This window comes from Argopecten irradians, chromosome 6 (genome assembly GCF_041381155.1).
Source record: "Argopecten irradians isolate NY chromosome 6, Ai_NY, whole genome shotgun sequence".
In the NCBI taxonomy this organism is placed as follows: Eukaryota; Metazoa; Mollusca; class Bivalvia; order Pectinida; family Pectinidae; genus Argopecten; species Argopecten irradians.
In genome coordinates, this window is record NC_091139.1 from 4,062,012 (window position 1) to 4,077,044 (window position 15,033).

Below are 15,033 nucleotides of genomic sequence, written 5' to 3' on the forward strand. Positions count from 1 at the left end.
TTATATCAAATGTGTATCACATATTGTCAAAAAGAAAGTACACTCAAATTTGGACTAACAGTAAGAAAGGTTGAAAATTGGGATTAAAGAGAGATACTTTGTCTTTTCATTTTAGAACTCAGGTGACCGTTAAAGCCTTCAAGCCTCTCGTTATAATCTTGGTTTATTTCTGGCACAAAAATGATCAAAATAATTACCATGGTTTCCATCATTGGGGATCGGCAGTGCATAACCCTGGTTGGGAGTAAAAGGTACGCGTCTATTGGGACAGAAGGCAGCATGGGTGTTTGTGACATGGCTGAATTCAATTAAACGTTGGCCGTGTGTTTGGGAATTCATCTGGGTGCTTGGGATTGACGGGCATCTCTGGACATGATAGATCGAGTGAGAGATTTATAATATGTAATCACATTGCTCTTTGGTTGCTACATGCAATTTCTTTTTAATCATGTATCCTATGATTGATTACGGTAGATGTCAATCAAATTAGGTGGTTTATAATTAATTTTCTAGTTGGCAGGGTTTGGCCTATCGGCATGATGAAGTTACTCACTACATGTATCACCAGTGCATGTCAATGTATCTATTGTTATTGTTCAAATTATTTTTTATCTACGACATTACGATTATAAGATTTGATATCTGCGACATTATACATCGCCCAGCATTTTAATAGTCAAGGATTGTCCAACGTCTCATTGGTTAGTTCCTTTCTGCTCTAGACCAATCCCCTGTCAATAGTCTATATAGTCTTATTATATACTCAAGAAGAGCTTCAGATATTTGAATCCATTTTCCAAACTTTTAAGGTCACCATTAATGATTTTAATTGACTATGTTGCTCAGAATAAATGAATAAGAATAACTAATATGTAAAGGGACATAACTCAGTTCAGGTGTGTTACTACTTCCATAAACATACTAATTTTTTCACAATTTTTTTCGCTCTAAACAATCTTGATAAAGTTGTCCGAAATGATGAATTTGCGCAATATCAAAAATGGCTGTATAAAGGGTATTCAGAAAATACAATTAGTGTAATTATATTTAAGTTCATAAATTCTTGTACGAATAGCGCCGAAACAAGATTAATGCTACAATATATACTTGAGTACATCACATGTACCTTTAACATTCCTGTATGTTGGTTTGTTGGAGCAGGTTGGAACCACAATCCGTTTTGTACAATGTGGTTGTTTCTTTTGGTCTTGACATTTAACTTTTATTACCCTAAATGACATTTCATGTATTGCTGAGTTGAGTAGCTGCTTCATGAATGGCCGTAAGCTCACCTGAGACTGCCATTGGTTAGCCTCTGCTGTTATTCGTTCAACGTAAATTTCTTCTTCTCAATAACCATGGGACCCATATTTGTCTGAAAAAGAAACTTTATTGAATTGTTTCTATGAATAAGCATGATTTTCGTTCCAAGGTCAAACAGTCACTGCAATCTTGAAAAGATTTAAATTACTTTTTGGATCGAAGCTGCATGACGGGTGATGCAAGCCTGCTTTTTGGGTTATATATATATACAGTGATGGTAAATGATAGGATACAAACACCTGCCTACTGTAATATATAGTCTTTTTATACCTATGAAATAGAAGTTTATGTGTAACAGGAAGTGTAAAAGGCAAGCTGTCCTCGTATAACATTTGAGATTAATTACTGGACCGTCTGCTCGCGCGGATATTGGTCACTTCCTGTATGAGTCAGCTGAGAAATGTGATTGTATACGACGGCTGATGACCAAACATGACCTCGCCGACCTTGGGTATAGAATACATACCTGTACAGGTGTCTGACTGTATTTAATGTAGCCAACATCCAAGATGACATAATGCTGACTTCAAAATTCTGGTTAAAAATAAAATGAGATAATGTATAAACTCACAAATAAAGAATGTTTAGTCCCTGCGATTTTTTTACTGCAAACCCCTAAAAACTTTCCCTATGAGTTTGAGCTTCATGAAACTTTCCAGAAATTGACCGATATTCGGTAATATGAATAGCCATGCCACGTGCTCTTGAATGCACGTGTTCCTATTCAAGGTCGGAGCAAACATTGAAGCATATATTACACAATACAAAATGCAAAGTCACGTGCACTACCTGGACGGATTGATTGACAGCTTGGGATTCGTCAATTATATTGAGATGATCTGTCCCAACGGTTATTTTTCTGGTTGGTCTTAAATCAAAAATGGCTGCCATTGTCGCCATCTTTAAAAACTCATCAAATGACACTGGTCCTGCATTGAGCTGAAAAATTGTAGGGATTTAAAGGAATATATATTGGCAGATTATAATTTTTTGGCCGCAAAAAAAAAAATCATGACATATCATGCATTATGGCAGTTCAAGTTCCAGTAGTGGGATTGACCAATCACCACATCTCGTGCTCGCACACGCACATGTTTCCATTCAATGTCGGAGCAAACATCGGAGCATACACCATACAAAATGCAAAGTCACATATGGTTTGATTGACCTCTGGCGATCCGTCAATTGAGCTGAAACTTGATTGAAATGATGGTTCTTGATCAAATGTTTGTATTTGGGTCAGAATCCAAAATGGCTACCACATCTTCTTCTACCTCCGACCAAACTTTCCTATATGACTCATGACTTACTTAACTTTTTTATTTTCGGTGCAGCGCTCTTCATATTAATGAATCGTTGTATGGTTGAGATGGTAGTTACTTGATTTAAGGCTGTTAGGCTCCATATATTATTCTTTTTTCTGACTTAACACATCAAGGTGTTTGTGTTAAACATTAGGATGTGAAGAAGGTTAACATTGAGGGACTCCATTTTGACCTGCCACCTGTAGATGACTGCAGATTTTTAATGAGTGAATCGTGTCTAAAGGGGAATGAACCTGAACAAGCTACAAAAATAAATTTAAAAAACAAATAAATTAATAAATTCTTTAATCAATTAGAGAAAATAAATTGTTTTATTTCCATATACCATTTTATTAATTTGTTTCCGACTCTCGAAATACAGCTGACTTCCTGAAAGTTGACAGTTGTGACGTCAGGGACATTGCGATCTCTAAACAATGTCTTTGAAATATGGCAGATTTGATTATCTATTTTAAAAATTTTGGCCATTGGTGCAGAGAAATGTTCCCCTTGGAGGGAATAATTCATGAGTTTCATTAAAACCAATGCATTAGATGTGTGATGGATATTCAACATTCAAATAAAAACATTGTATGTCCAATGAAATAATTACAAATCTAATGTCAATGCATATGTGAATCTATAAATGTCTTTATTTGAGATGATACCATGAACATTTTTTTTTATAACAACCAAATGGGATTTATATAGATGACATAATTTGAATGTACAGTGAAACCTGCCTTAGTGACCACCTCTGTATAAAGACCACCTGACTTAGTGACCACCTCTGTATAAAGACCACCTGCCTTAGTGACCACCTCTGTATAAAGACCACCTGCCTTAGCGACCACCTCTGCATAGAGACCACCTGTGTAATAAGATCACTTTATTAGGGTACCAAATGATCATTTATAGCATTTATAGACAGATGTCCATAAAACCACTTGGTTTTAAAGACCATTTGAGTGGTCATTATATACAGGTTTGACTGTAGATATGTATGTTTGTTCGCCCTAATGCTGATATTTGTCATAAAAGGCCTAAAACGATGAATGAATCAGAATGTGTTTGTGTGAAGATACATCATGTACAGGTGAAAATACACCTACCACAGTGTTGAGGATATAAAACTGTTGATCTACATCCGGTGAAACTTCTGAAATGATAGCAACAGTTACATCTTCCGAAGGAACTTTGGTACAAAGCCAAAATATACTGATAATATGAATTATAATACCTACTCATATATTTACTTTCATATTGGATTCAGTTGTTTTTCTTTGTATTATTTAAATGAAGTCATCAAAATTCTTCATTATTATGCACATAGTGTAAAAACACATTTATAAAGAACACACCTACAACAAGTTCATGGTTATAACAGAGTAATTTTCATTACCAATCAAGGGTCCAAGATGTTTGTTAAATATATGTACATGTATAGCAAACTATTCCTTATAATAAAGTAAGTTTCTTTGTCTACAGAGGTTCCTTGCACTGCTCTTCTGTATAAGAAATGCACTGATCATTGAATATTCCTTCTTTCTTTCTTTCTTCTTTCTTTCTTTTTTTTCCTTTCTTTTCTTTCATTCTTTCTTTCTTTATTCATATATGTTCCATTTCAATCAATCACTGTCCCCTGCTATTATCATTATCTCCTATTGTTTATAAATATACTGGCTATGAATGAATTTAAAAAATGGATTTTAAAATGGTTCAAATTTTCTAATTTCATCATCATATGATGAGTTGACCTATGTGCACTCTCTCTGCATAGCTTATTAAAACAATAATGCAATTCTTGCAGACATTTCGACAACAAAAGTGTGTGATTCCTAGCTACGTTTACCTGCCATTAAAAGAATATAAAATGTACTTTCTAATGTTTTCCATTTTATGTCGTGTAAATCTATATAAAATACAAAGGAAAAAAATTGTTAAGGGTAGGATTTTGGTGGTGGCTGCTGGTTGCCATGGAAACCTTTGGTGATAGGTCATTATGATGCTGACACTGGCAGAAAAGAGGGCCAATGACAGAACTCCATTTCCTGACTTCTTTATACCGTAATGGCATTCTTTGAATTCACTGTCACTTGTAGATGGTATTCCGCCTCAAGCAGCCTGGACTTTGAAGATGCTGCAATTACCGAGTGTACAGACAGGGAGTTTTTCTCATCGCTTTTGGAAATGGTCTGTGAACACAGCGTAATTATGGCTCCATCAGGTGTAATCTTGGGCAGATTTGTACGCTCACTTGTGACAATATTTACAGTCCATTATGAGACAATGCATTCATCCAGCAAAACAAATGTAAGACAATTACAGATGCATTTATTTATAAAAATACAAATTTATACAAATTGTACATTCTTGACAACAGTATACAGTTTATTCAATGTGTACTGTCATGAGTTCACCCAAAATCCCACAATTCTCACAGTTCTTTCTGATAGTAAGCTTATCATTTTTTTTTTATTTTTTTTTATTTTTTTTTCTATCATTATTTTTTTGTTAAGGAGTGGGGGAGGGAGCACTATTTTTTAAATGATTGATAGTGATTTGGTCAATTAAGTAAAATGTTGAAAAAGGAATGTTAGTTAATTAAAAAAATCATTAAGATAATCATCTTACTTTTATTGATTTATTTGTGAATATATATACATTTTGCACATCAATATTGATAATCATTTGATAGAAGTGTCCGTATCATGATAAACGTCACAGACCAGTACGATATTAATTTGTACTTCACAACCTACTATCGCCGACGTGCAGATCTTATAGTGTCTGTCCATCGCAAATCTTCTGATTGGGCACCAACTCATGAAAATGAGGCTGAATCATGGAACGCTCGAAAACATTGATAGATTCACCAGGGGACAAAGGTCATCAATGAAGATGATTTTTGCACCAACCATCTTGGTCATCCATACTCTTGTTCCCTGTAGCAAATCACAGTGGTTTTGTCTATCCTACTTCCTGCAAATAGCAGTGAGAAAATTCACACGTTTTCTTTTTGCGAGAGAAAATCTTGTGATGGTGATGCATTTATGTAGGGGAGAGCTATAAAGACTGGGATTGATCGAGTGACGGCCGGAGATCAATAAATGTATATATCACGGCAGTCGAGTCTTCCTACCAACACTACCACAAGCTGAATCATTGTCACTAAACATCAAGGTTTTGTGCTTTATTCGAATGTCGTAACATTTTAACACCAAGGATCTACACCAACCCTGTGATCAGCTGTCCAATCATCACTCGTAGCCCCCGGGGGTATTCCATTTATGGAACTTACATGCATTTCTCAAAAATTTGAGGATATTGTGTTTTAAAATCAGGTTATGTGTCGCGTTTAAATTGCAACATAATGGATATTCATGTCATGAAGATGTCTTCGGCAAACCTGGATCTACCAGTCTCTATTAAGGCATCTATTGAGAGCATCATGTAACATTTGCATGGAATATACTCCACTTGACCGAATATTTCAGGATAGGATATTTATGTATGAAAACAGGTTAATCTAAAATTATAAACTTTCCCAATTCCCACAGCACAAGAGAGTTTCAACTGCTAAATAGGATTTCTATCAATACATAAAAAGCAAACTTGAAACTACATTATTGACAAACATAAGTGTTATATTGAATGGTTTGCTCTCCATTTGACCTGTATTCAAAGTCAAAAGTATATACAAAGGTGGACTCCTTTCACTGTTGCCAACGAATTTAATCCTGTATTTGGATAAATATGCTCTTATATTCAACAAGTGTTTTTGACTCTTGCTACTCAGAATAATTTCTTTTGATGACCTAAAATATCTTGAAAAATCCATTACTGAAGCATAAAAATTCCGTCGGAAGAGCTAATGAAACGATTTTATGACGGATACCTTTTAGTACACTTCCACTCGTGTGACCGAATGACTTGACGAACTGGTCATAGAAAAGCTTCTTTATTTTGTGTAAGGGCAAAAATAATCAGAATGATATGCGGGCGTAGATTTGTATAGGTGTTGACACATGAAGGATAAATATGTTTTTGGCGAGCACTTAAAGTGCTGATATAGTAGTGGATTGATTCTATAGTGACCAAATAAGACTTACGTCTTCAAGTGTAGCCGCCGTGTAGGGAAAATCTATAACTTCTTAAGAAAATCATTTTTGGAAGCATGAAAGACTTAAAAGTCTTTTGATGAACTGAATTGTTTATCCTTTAGCATTTAAAGAAGGATTATAAAAATCGAATTATTACAGATATGCTCAAAATATTGCAGAGGTTTTAGAGTCTACAACTCCAATATATGGTAGATTGATTTAAGGCAATGGCCTAGATTGATATAAACTCTGAAGGATCTAGTAACTTTTAAATCGCTGTGTACATACATATTATGGAGAGAAAACATTGTTTATTCAATGGAATCTATAAGAAAATTTCAAGTCAAGCTTAATGATAGTGTCACTAAGTTATTGACATAAGGAATTGGTCCAAAGACAAGCGGAGACACCGGCCTATTTTGTGCTTTCATTTTCATGCTCAAGTAGATAAAGCGAACTAAAGTGATATGTGTAATGTATACGGATGAATGGAGCATAGATGAATCGTTCCACAAGAGGAGTCCACATATTGGCTGACCAATTACTGCTTTCCTCGGCACTCGAGACTCACAAAGAAAAACATATCCTGGTAATCAGGAGTGGAAAAAGGGACTTTATAAGCTTATCAAGCTGCCACAATGGGCAAGAAAAAACTGTTACACACTCACCAAGATGTCGGACGGAGGCTGTCATTCTCCCTTATTGACTTGTTGTAGCTGATAAGCAGGGAATAATAATGTACGAATGCACCAGGTGTGTGAAAGCATTGCCACAAACCTGACTCACAAATTTCTTTCAAATTAATAACTAAAAACCTGTGTGGATTTTGGACAGATAAACTGCAGTAAGGGCAATGGAATAATTTCTCAGAAAGATGTTTTGTGAATTGCAATTTTCATTTCATTGGAATGTAATTGATATTTAGTTTCAGTAGGAAAAGAAACATTATTTTATTGTTTTTCCAGAATTGATAGAATGATAATAGCAGTTTGGAACCAGCTGCAATATTCTTCTTTCATAATAGCACTGATTTGACCTTGAAGCTTGTGGTTCGACCTTGAAGTGTTGGACAGATTTTACCATAATTGCATTTTCAATCTGATGATGTCACAGAGACTGATGAACTGATAATTAAAAACTCAACCCAAATCTTCATGAAGGATATGGTGCACTGAAATCCATGATTTCATGCCTTTTTACGGTAGAAAACCTGACAAAAATCTTGTGCACACAAACTGATGATGTCATATGTTCTGTACCTACCCTACAAAAATCTTGTGCACACAAACTGATGATGTCATATGTTCTGTACCTACCCTACAACGATAAAGAACTAGGCAACCAAATTGCAAAGAAACTCCATCATGCATGTTGATTGGTGATGGTGTAATCTTCACATGGAGCATCATTAAGTCTTGGATTAATTGACATATGGGTAGCAGTGACCTATATTTGGAGATGTGAGGCCCTATATGGGGTGTGTATACAGTCTGTGCGGAATGTGTATGTAAGTATATTGATGCCTTCTCCTGTTGGTATAATATCCTGATAGGATAGTCCAATGTTCTGATCTTTGATTTTACAGACAATACTCCAGATGCAAAAAATATCTTTGGGTCTATGAAGACAAAACTTTGCAATAGACATACGGTACCTATACTGTAGAATCGGAATTATGATCGCTACGGATATGGTGTTCAGTAGCTGACGAGGTCCTTACATAAGTTGACATTCTTGACTCTCCTCAGCTTTCATGTCCTAGTGCAAGATCTTTCACAAATGGAAAGCATTTACTAGTCCATGATCCTATATGTTTGTCTTTGATGTAGCCACCAGCTACTACTAGCTCAACTCGATTTGAGCTCTTCTAAGCGATAAGTCTTCTCAGGAGATCTTCCAGCCTATAGACGGAAGAGCTACTAGAAGCAGATGAGCTACAAATCAAGTGAACAGATGTTATATTCTAGAAGTAGAAGAATTAGACTTATATGGCTAGACCCTGACCAAAATGTAACCTGACTGTTCATTGGATAATTTAACCAAGAAATGATTAAATTAAACATTGATTAAGTGTACCCATAAGAAGTGCAAGCATGTCAAGGAAAGTGGCTTTGACTGTATGACCAGATTTGTGTGGTGACAATGTTCACAAGCTGTTGCCATTGACAACAATTCACGTTACTTCTGCTTCAAAGACATTTTGATAAACCTTCCACCCCCTCACTTTAAGTCTCCCTCACATCCTGTGTACTAAAGTTTCTATCATTTATATGCCATAATTTCTAAGAAAAGCAATTTGTATTTCTACTTGATAGATCAAAGGCTGATACAATTAAACCTGCATTATATGATAACCTCTGCATAAAGACCACCTGCTTAAGAAAAGACCACTTGGCTATAAAGACCTTTTTCTGTGTGGTCTATATAGACAGATTTGAGTGTATATTATAGAATTTCATAAATGTATGTTATGAAAATTCAATAGAATGTGTTTGATATATAGAAATATATGTTTGAATTATTCCATAGAATATATTTCATGTATAGAAATATATGTTTGAACTATTCCATAGAATATATTTGATGTATAGAAATATATGTTTGAATTATTCCGTGTATAGAAATGTGTACATTTGACACTTTCCTTGAGTGTTTATGTGCGTCCCATTACCTGATACTATACACACCTACCTAGATTTGTATTTCAGTGTTGATTGCTGAGTTTGATGTATGTTCTTAAAGGATATGTATTCTACATTTGGATCGGGTATCAAGGACTGGGATTAAATAAGTCTTTAAGTTGCTGATTTTTGTGTCGTCTGCAACGCAAGGGCGACACTTTGGTATCACTATGTCTGCATTGGTCTTATCGGTTTTGTTGGTGTCATTATCCAGGAAAAGGTTTCCGTGCGATAACTTAAGTATTTATTGTCCGATTTCGACTAAATTTGGTATATTGCTTTATGTCAATGTTATCTGGAATGAGTGTGATAATGGTCAAAATCCGTCAATATATTCAAGAGTTACGGGACTTTAAAATTGGCAAAACATATAAATCTATGGTTTCCGCTCAATAACTTTAGTATTTATTGTCTAATTTCAACCAAAATTGGTATATTGCTATATATTAATGAGATACCAGAGTGGTTTGATACTGGTCAAAATCCATCAATATTTGCAAGAGTTACGGGACTTGATAACTTCACCTAATTATTAACAATATTTAAAATGTAAATAACTATTTTTTGTGATGCTGTGCAGGTGATACATCCACTTCCGTTGATTCTTGTCTTAGCTATTACACAGGCTGAGCTGCATCCATAATTATAGTACCAACTGTTGCATAAACTGGCTGTTATTCACTGATATTCTTATAAATGCTGTCACCCTGTAATCTGTTCTATAAAATTGATTGATGTATCCTTTTTCTTGTTCCTTTCTGAAAATGTGACCTTGAACTCTACTTGCAGACTTTCCTTTGTAATTCTGCTGTCATAAAATCAAACCTTATTGTTTCATCCACTCTTCTATTCTCTAACATTTACCATTGTGACCTTGACCTACTTTCTTTAATTTTACTAAAATGACCTTGGCCTTGACCTTTCCTAACCTGGAATACCAGTATTTTCTTTTCTTTAACCTTGAATTATGACCTTGTCATCTGTGATCTTGCTCTTTTTTTTTTCTTGACGGTCATTAAGTCCAACAAATCCTAGCTTTGCTGTTGAATATTTTCGGGATAATGAATATCCAATAGAATCTGTTCCTGGATTAAAAGTATCAATATTGTAATTAATTTGATGTTTTTTCATCCCTAATTGGTTAGTAATGTAGCAGATTATATCAATTTCACCAGATCAATCTTGTAGATTTGATCGGCTGTATGTGTATCACGGATGGTGTCGATGGAAGCAGATCAATTTATATGTTATAATACATTGTTTAGCTATATACCAGAGCCCCAACCAACCCTTTTGTGCTGCACAGTCGGTCTTAACACTGCTGCTGAAATGTCACAGGCATTCAATTCATTTTTAAATGGGAAAATTCTCGCACTGACACTTGGATACGATCAATACTCCACTCGTATACATCGGCTGACATATCACCACAGCAGTGGGCGCCAAGCATTTGAATTCTTGTTTCAGCAGATATCTTCAGTATTACTCTATAGTGATGTTTCTATTCAGAAGAACCCTTTTACACTTAGATTTCCATCACTTTCATCCCATTATATAAGCCCAGAGAAAATAAGTGAGGATTAAGCTATTGTTCTGGACTCCCTCGCAAAGGGGGAATGATGCTATTGTTCTACATTTGCAATCAAAGTTGGGATGAGGCTATTGTTTAACACTATCAATAGCTCAACTTTTGGGTTAGACTTTTGTTCGAGACTTCTGTTCAAAGTTAAATTGAGGATGTTCTAGACTAGTGTTCAGAGTTGAGTTGAGGATTTTGTTCTAGACTATTGCTCATGGTTGGGTTGAGGCTAATTGTTTAAGACTATCGCTCAAATGTAGTTGGGATGAAACTATTGTTCTGAACTGATAACTTCAGACACCCAAATTGAGTTAAGCTGATATTCATTGTCTTTTACTTAAGTGGTGGTTATTGTCTTGGAAATATTCTCCAATGGATTTAGGTCTTTGTTGTCAAGTTGAATATTGTTCAATGTTGGATGGAACAGTTCTTGATGAAATAGACATATGTGTTAATCATGAATTTGCTTATTAGGACAATCAGGGGTTTTGGCCAAACCTTTTTAACCATAGAAAATCTTAGCTCACCTCAGTTACCCTGAAGACACATTTAGACTCTTCTAAATCAAAGATTTGACCAGTCCATAATGAAATTTCAGGGGTGAATGAGTCACAGCCCTCAAAATTGCATTTTGGGATTAATCAATCAAGCCCTTATTCTTTTCCTGATTATTTTAGAAGTTCATATTGAATATTATGGTTTACACATTGTTAAAGTTATATGTGCCATAACTGGGCGAAAATTTTGGCATGTTGATTTTTCTTCGTTAATCTATTGAAAATCATACGGCTTGATTAATTAAGCCGTGAAAATCATTCAAATGGCTTCATATGCCTTATAACGTTAGTTACAACACAGAAATTATGTACTGGAAAATTGTTGTTTTTTATGCCTAATGTATATTTAGATTGAGACTTTCCTGCAGAAATCACTTTATAATTACTAATAACATTGTAAAAATGTGAAATGAAATTGTAGACCACAATTTGGCTTCATGGTCTGACCGTAGGTACTCATTTCGCTTTACTATAGATGTACATATAATTTTTTTTGGCAGTACTGCTAAAAATCATTTTCTGCTCTTATTTAAAGTTGTGAAATTAAAACCAATGCATTGAAAGTACTGTAATTTTCAAAATGTTAATAACTTTTGGTGATGAATAACATATTAAAAGCTTATCTTGATTCGTGAGTATGAAAAATACGGCACATATAACTTTAAGGCTATGTTTTTGATGTCTGTGGTTTTACAGGTGTGCATGTTTTATTGTTACAGGACGCGAGGCAGTGCCGCTACCAACAACAGTCCACACAATGCTCATAATAAAACGTCCCAAAGCAACTGTCCGAACTCTTCTCAGAACAACAAGTTGGCAGGTACGTAGAAGGACCTATTGTTATACATCCTTACTGCCTTCTAAATTGTATACATTGGAAGGTACCTGAGAGTGACCAGTTAGATTTATGATAGCTACAATGAGACCCATTAGGCCTCTTGTTTTATTTCATTTTCAGTGTATGGTTTAGTAAAAACCAAATTGATCATCCTCAAATACCATGTACAAGTTCCCCCATTGTCTATAGTTATGCATGTTCCATATCGGCCAAATCAACATACGACAGGTAGCCATCATAGACTTTGATAATTGAAGTTTATTCCTGCCATAAAATAAGCATTCAATTCTAGTTTTTTAGCTCACCTGGTCCGAAGGACCGAGGTGAGCTTATGGGATACCGCAGCGTCCGGCCTCCCTCGTCCCTCGTCAGACGTCCGGCATCCAGCGTCCGTCAACAATCGACTTCTTCTCCATAAACGCTGGTCGGATTTCAACAAAATTTGACTGGTAGCATCCTTATGGGCTACTAACTGAAAATTGTACAAATGATGGGGCTGACCCCTGTGGGCCTGAGGGGCGGGGTCAAAAGGGGCCAATTTGGCTATTTCCATATAAACGACTTCTTTTCTGAAAATAAGCATGGTATAGCACCCATAATACAATGGTTGCTCCTTATAGTGTGGGGATTCAAAATTGTGCAAATGATAGGGCTGACCCCCCGGGGGCCTGAGGGGCGGGGTCAAAAGGGGTTAATTTAGCTATTTCCATATAAACGACTTCTTCTCTGCAACTAAGAATGGAAGAGCACTTATAATGCAATGGTAGCATCCTTATAGGGTTGAGATTTGAAATTGTACAAATGATAGGGCTGACCCCTGGGGCCTTAGACGGCAATAGATGCGAGGTCAAAAAGGTCAATTAGGCTACTACTTTCATATAAATTACTTTGTCTCTGAACCTATGTATTGGATAGCATATTTGTATGGTATCAATAGCATCATTATATGGTTGTGATTCAAAATTAAACTTTGGGAGTCAATTTTGCTTATTTTTCTAATTGTCAGAGTCTTGTGATAATTACTAACAAAAAACCAGGTGAGCGATACAGGCCCTCTGGGCCTCTTGTTGTTGTTTGTTAAATAATAAATAAAATAAACAAAATCGTAATTAAGCCCATAATGTAATAATCCCTTCGATTAATATTTAAAACCAGTTAATCCAATTGAAACCCTAAAACTTTGAAGTCTGTTGGAAATCATCTCCTTGTTGAACCGTTGTCTTGGATTTTTAAGTCTCCCCAGCTGTATATATTCTCTACTGAACATTTTCCGTCGCTGCAGACAAATAACTGTGGGCACATTTAGGTAGTTTATCTTGCTGGCAACATTGCAATATCCCCTCGCATGGTTAGATATTGGTTTGTATGACCTGTATGGTGGCCTTATATTGGTATCAACACCTGATGGGTCGGCTCCATTGTGGTCGCAACAATTATTCTGATTTATTGGATAGAACTCTGACCTCAGCATCTCCATCGCTAAATGAAAAATATTCATGAATACAAATTTATCTCAAATGTTCTTACCTTAGATGTGTCAATCATGTCTCCCATTTTGTATAAACTAAGGATTAGGGCAACCTCAGGATTAGGTCCAATGTCAAGGACAACCTCAGGATTAGGTCCAATGTCAAGGACAACCTCAGGATTAGGTCCAATGTATAGGACAACCTCAGGATTAGGTCCAATGTATAGGGCTACCTCAGGATTAGGTCCAATGTATAGGACAACCTCAGGATTAGGTCCAATGTATAGGACAACCTCAGGATTAGGTCCAATGTCAAGGACAACCTCAGGATTAGGTCCAATGTCAAGGACAACCTCAGGATTAGGTCCAATGTCAAGGACAACCTCAGGATTAGGTCCAATGTATAGGACAACCTCAGGATTAGGTCCAATGTATAGGACAACCTCAGGATTAGGTCCAATGTATAGGACAACCTCAGGATTAGGTCCAATGTATAGGACAACCTCAGGATTAGGTCCAATGTATAGGACAACCTCAGGATTAGGTCCAATGTATAGGACAACCTCAGGATTAGGTCCAATGTCAAGGACAACCTCAGGATTAGGTCCAATGTCAAGGACAACCTCAGGATTAGGTCCAATGTATAGGACAACCTCAGGATTAGGTCCAATGTATAGGACAACCTCAGGATTAGGTCCAATGTATAGGACAACCTCAGGATTAGGTCCAATGTATAGGACAACCTCAGGATTAGGTCCAATGTCAAGGACAACCTCAGGATTAGGTCCAATGTATAGGACAACCTCAGGATTAGGTCCAATGTATAGGACAACCTCAGGATTAGGTCCAATGTATAGGACAACCTCAGGATTAGGTCCAATGTATAGGACAACCTCAGGATTAGGTCCAATGTATAGGACAACCTCAGGATTAGGTCCAATGTATAGGACAACCTCAGGATTAGGTCCAATGTATAGGACAACCTCAGGATTAGGTCCAATGTATAGGACAACCTCAGGATTAGGTCCAATGTATAGGACAACCTCAGGATTAGGTCCAATGTATAGGACAACCTCAGGATTAGGTCCAATGTATAGGACAACCTCAGGATTAGGTCCAATGTATAGGACAACCTCAGGATTAGGTCCAATGTATAGGACAACCTCAGGATTAGGTCCAA

General features: G+C 36.1%; 1 protein-coding gene across 6 annotated transcripts in view; it reads left to right on the forward strand.

The window, feature by feature from the left end:
- The window catches only part of LOC138324751 (3',5'-cyclic-AMP phosphodiesterase 4C-like), a 267,694-nt gene that overhangs the window by 209,787 nt on the left and 42,874 nt on the right, over window positions 1-15,033 (forward strand). For all 6 annotated transcript variants that reach the window (XM_069269870.1, XM_069269872.1, XM_069269871.1 and 3 more), the window contains one exon: window positions 12,267-12,367. In XM_069269870.1, coding sequence (XP_069125971.1) covers window positions 12,267-12,367 — 101 coding nt within the window. The remainder of the gene's footprint in view (window positions 1-12,266; window positions 12,368-15,033) is intronic.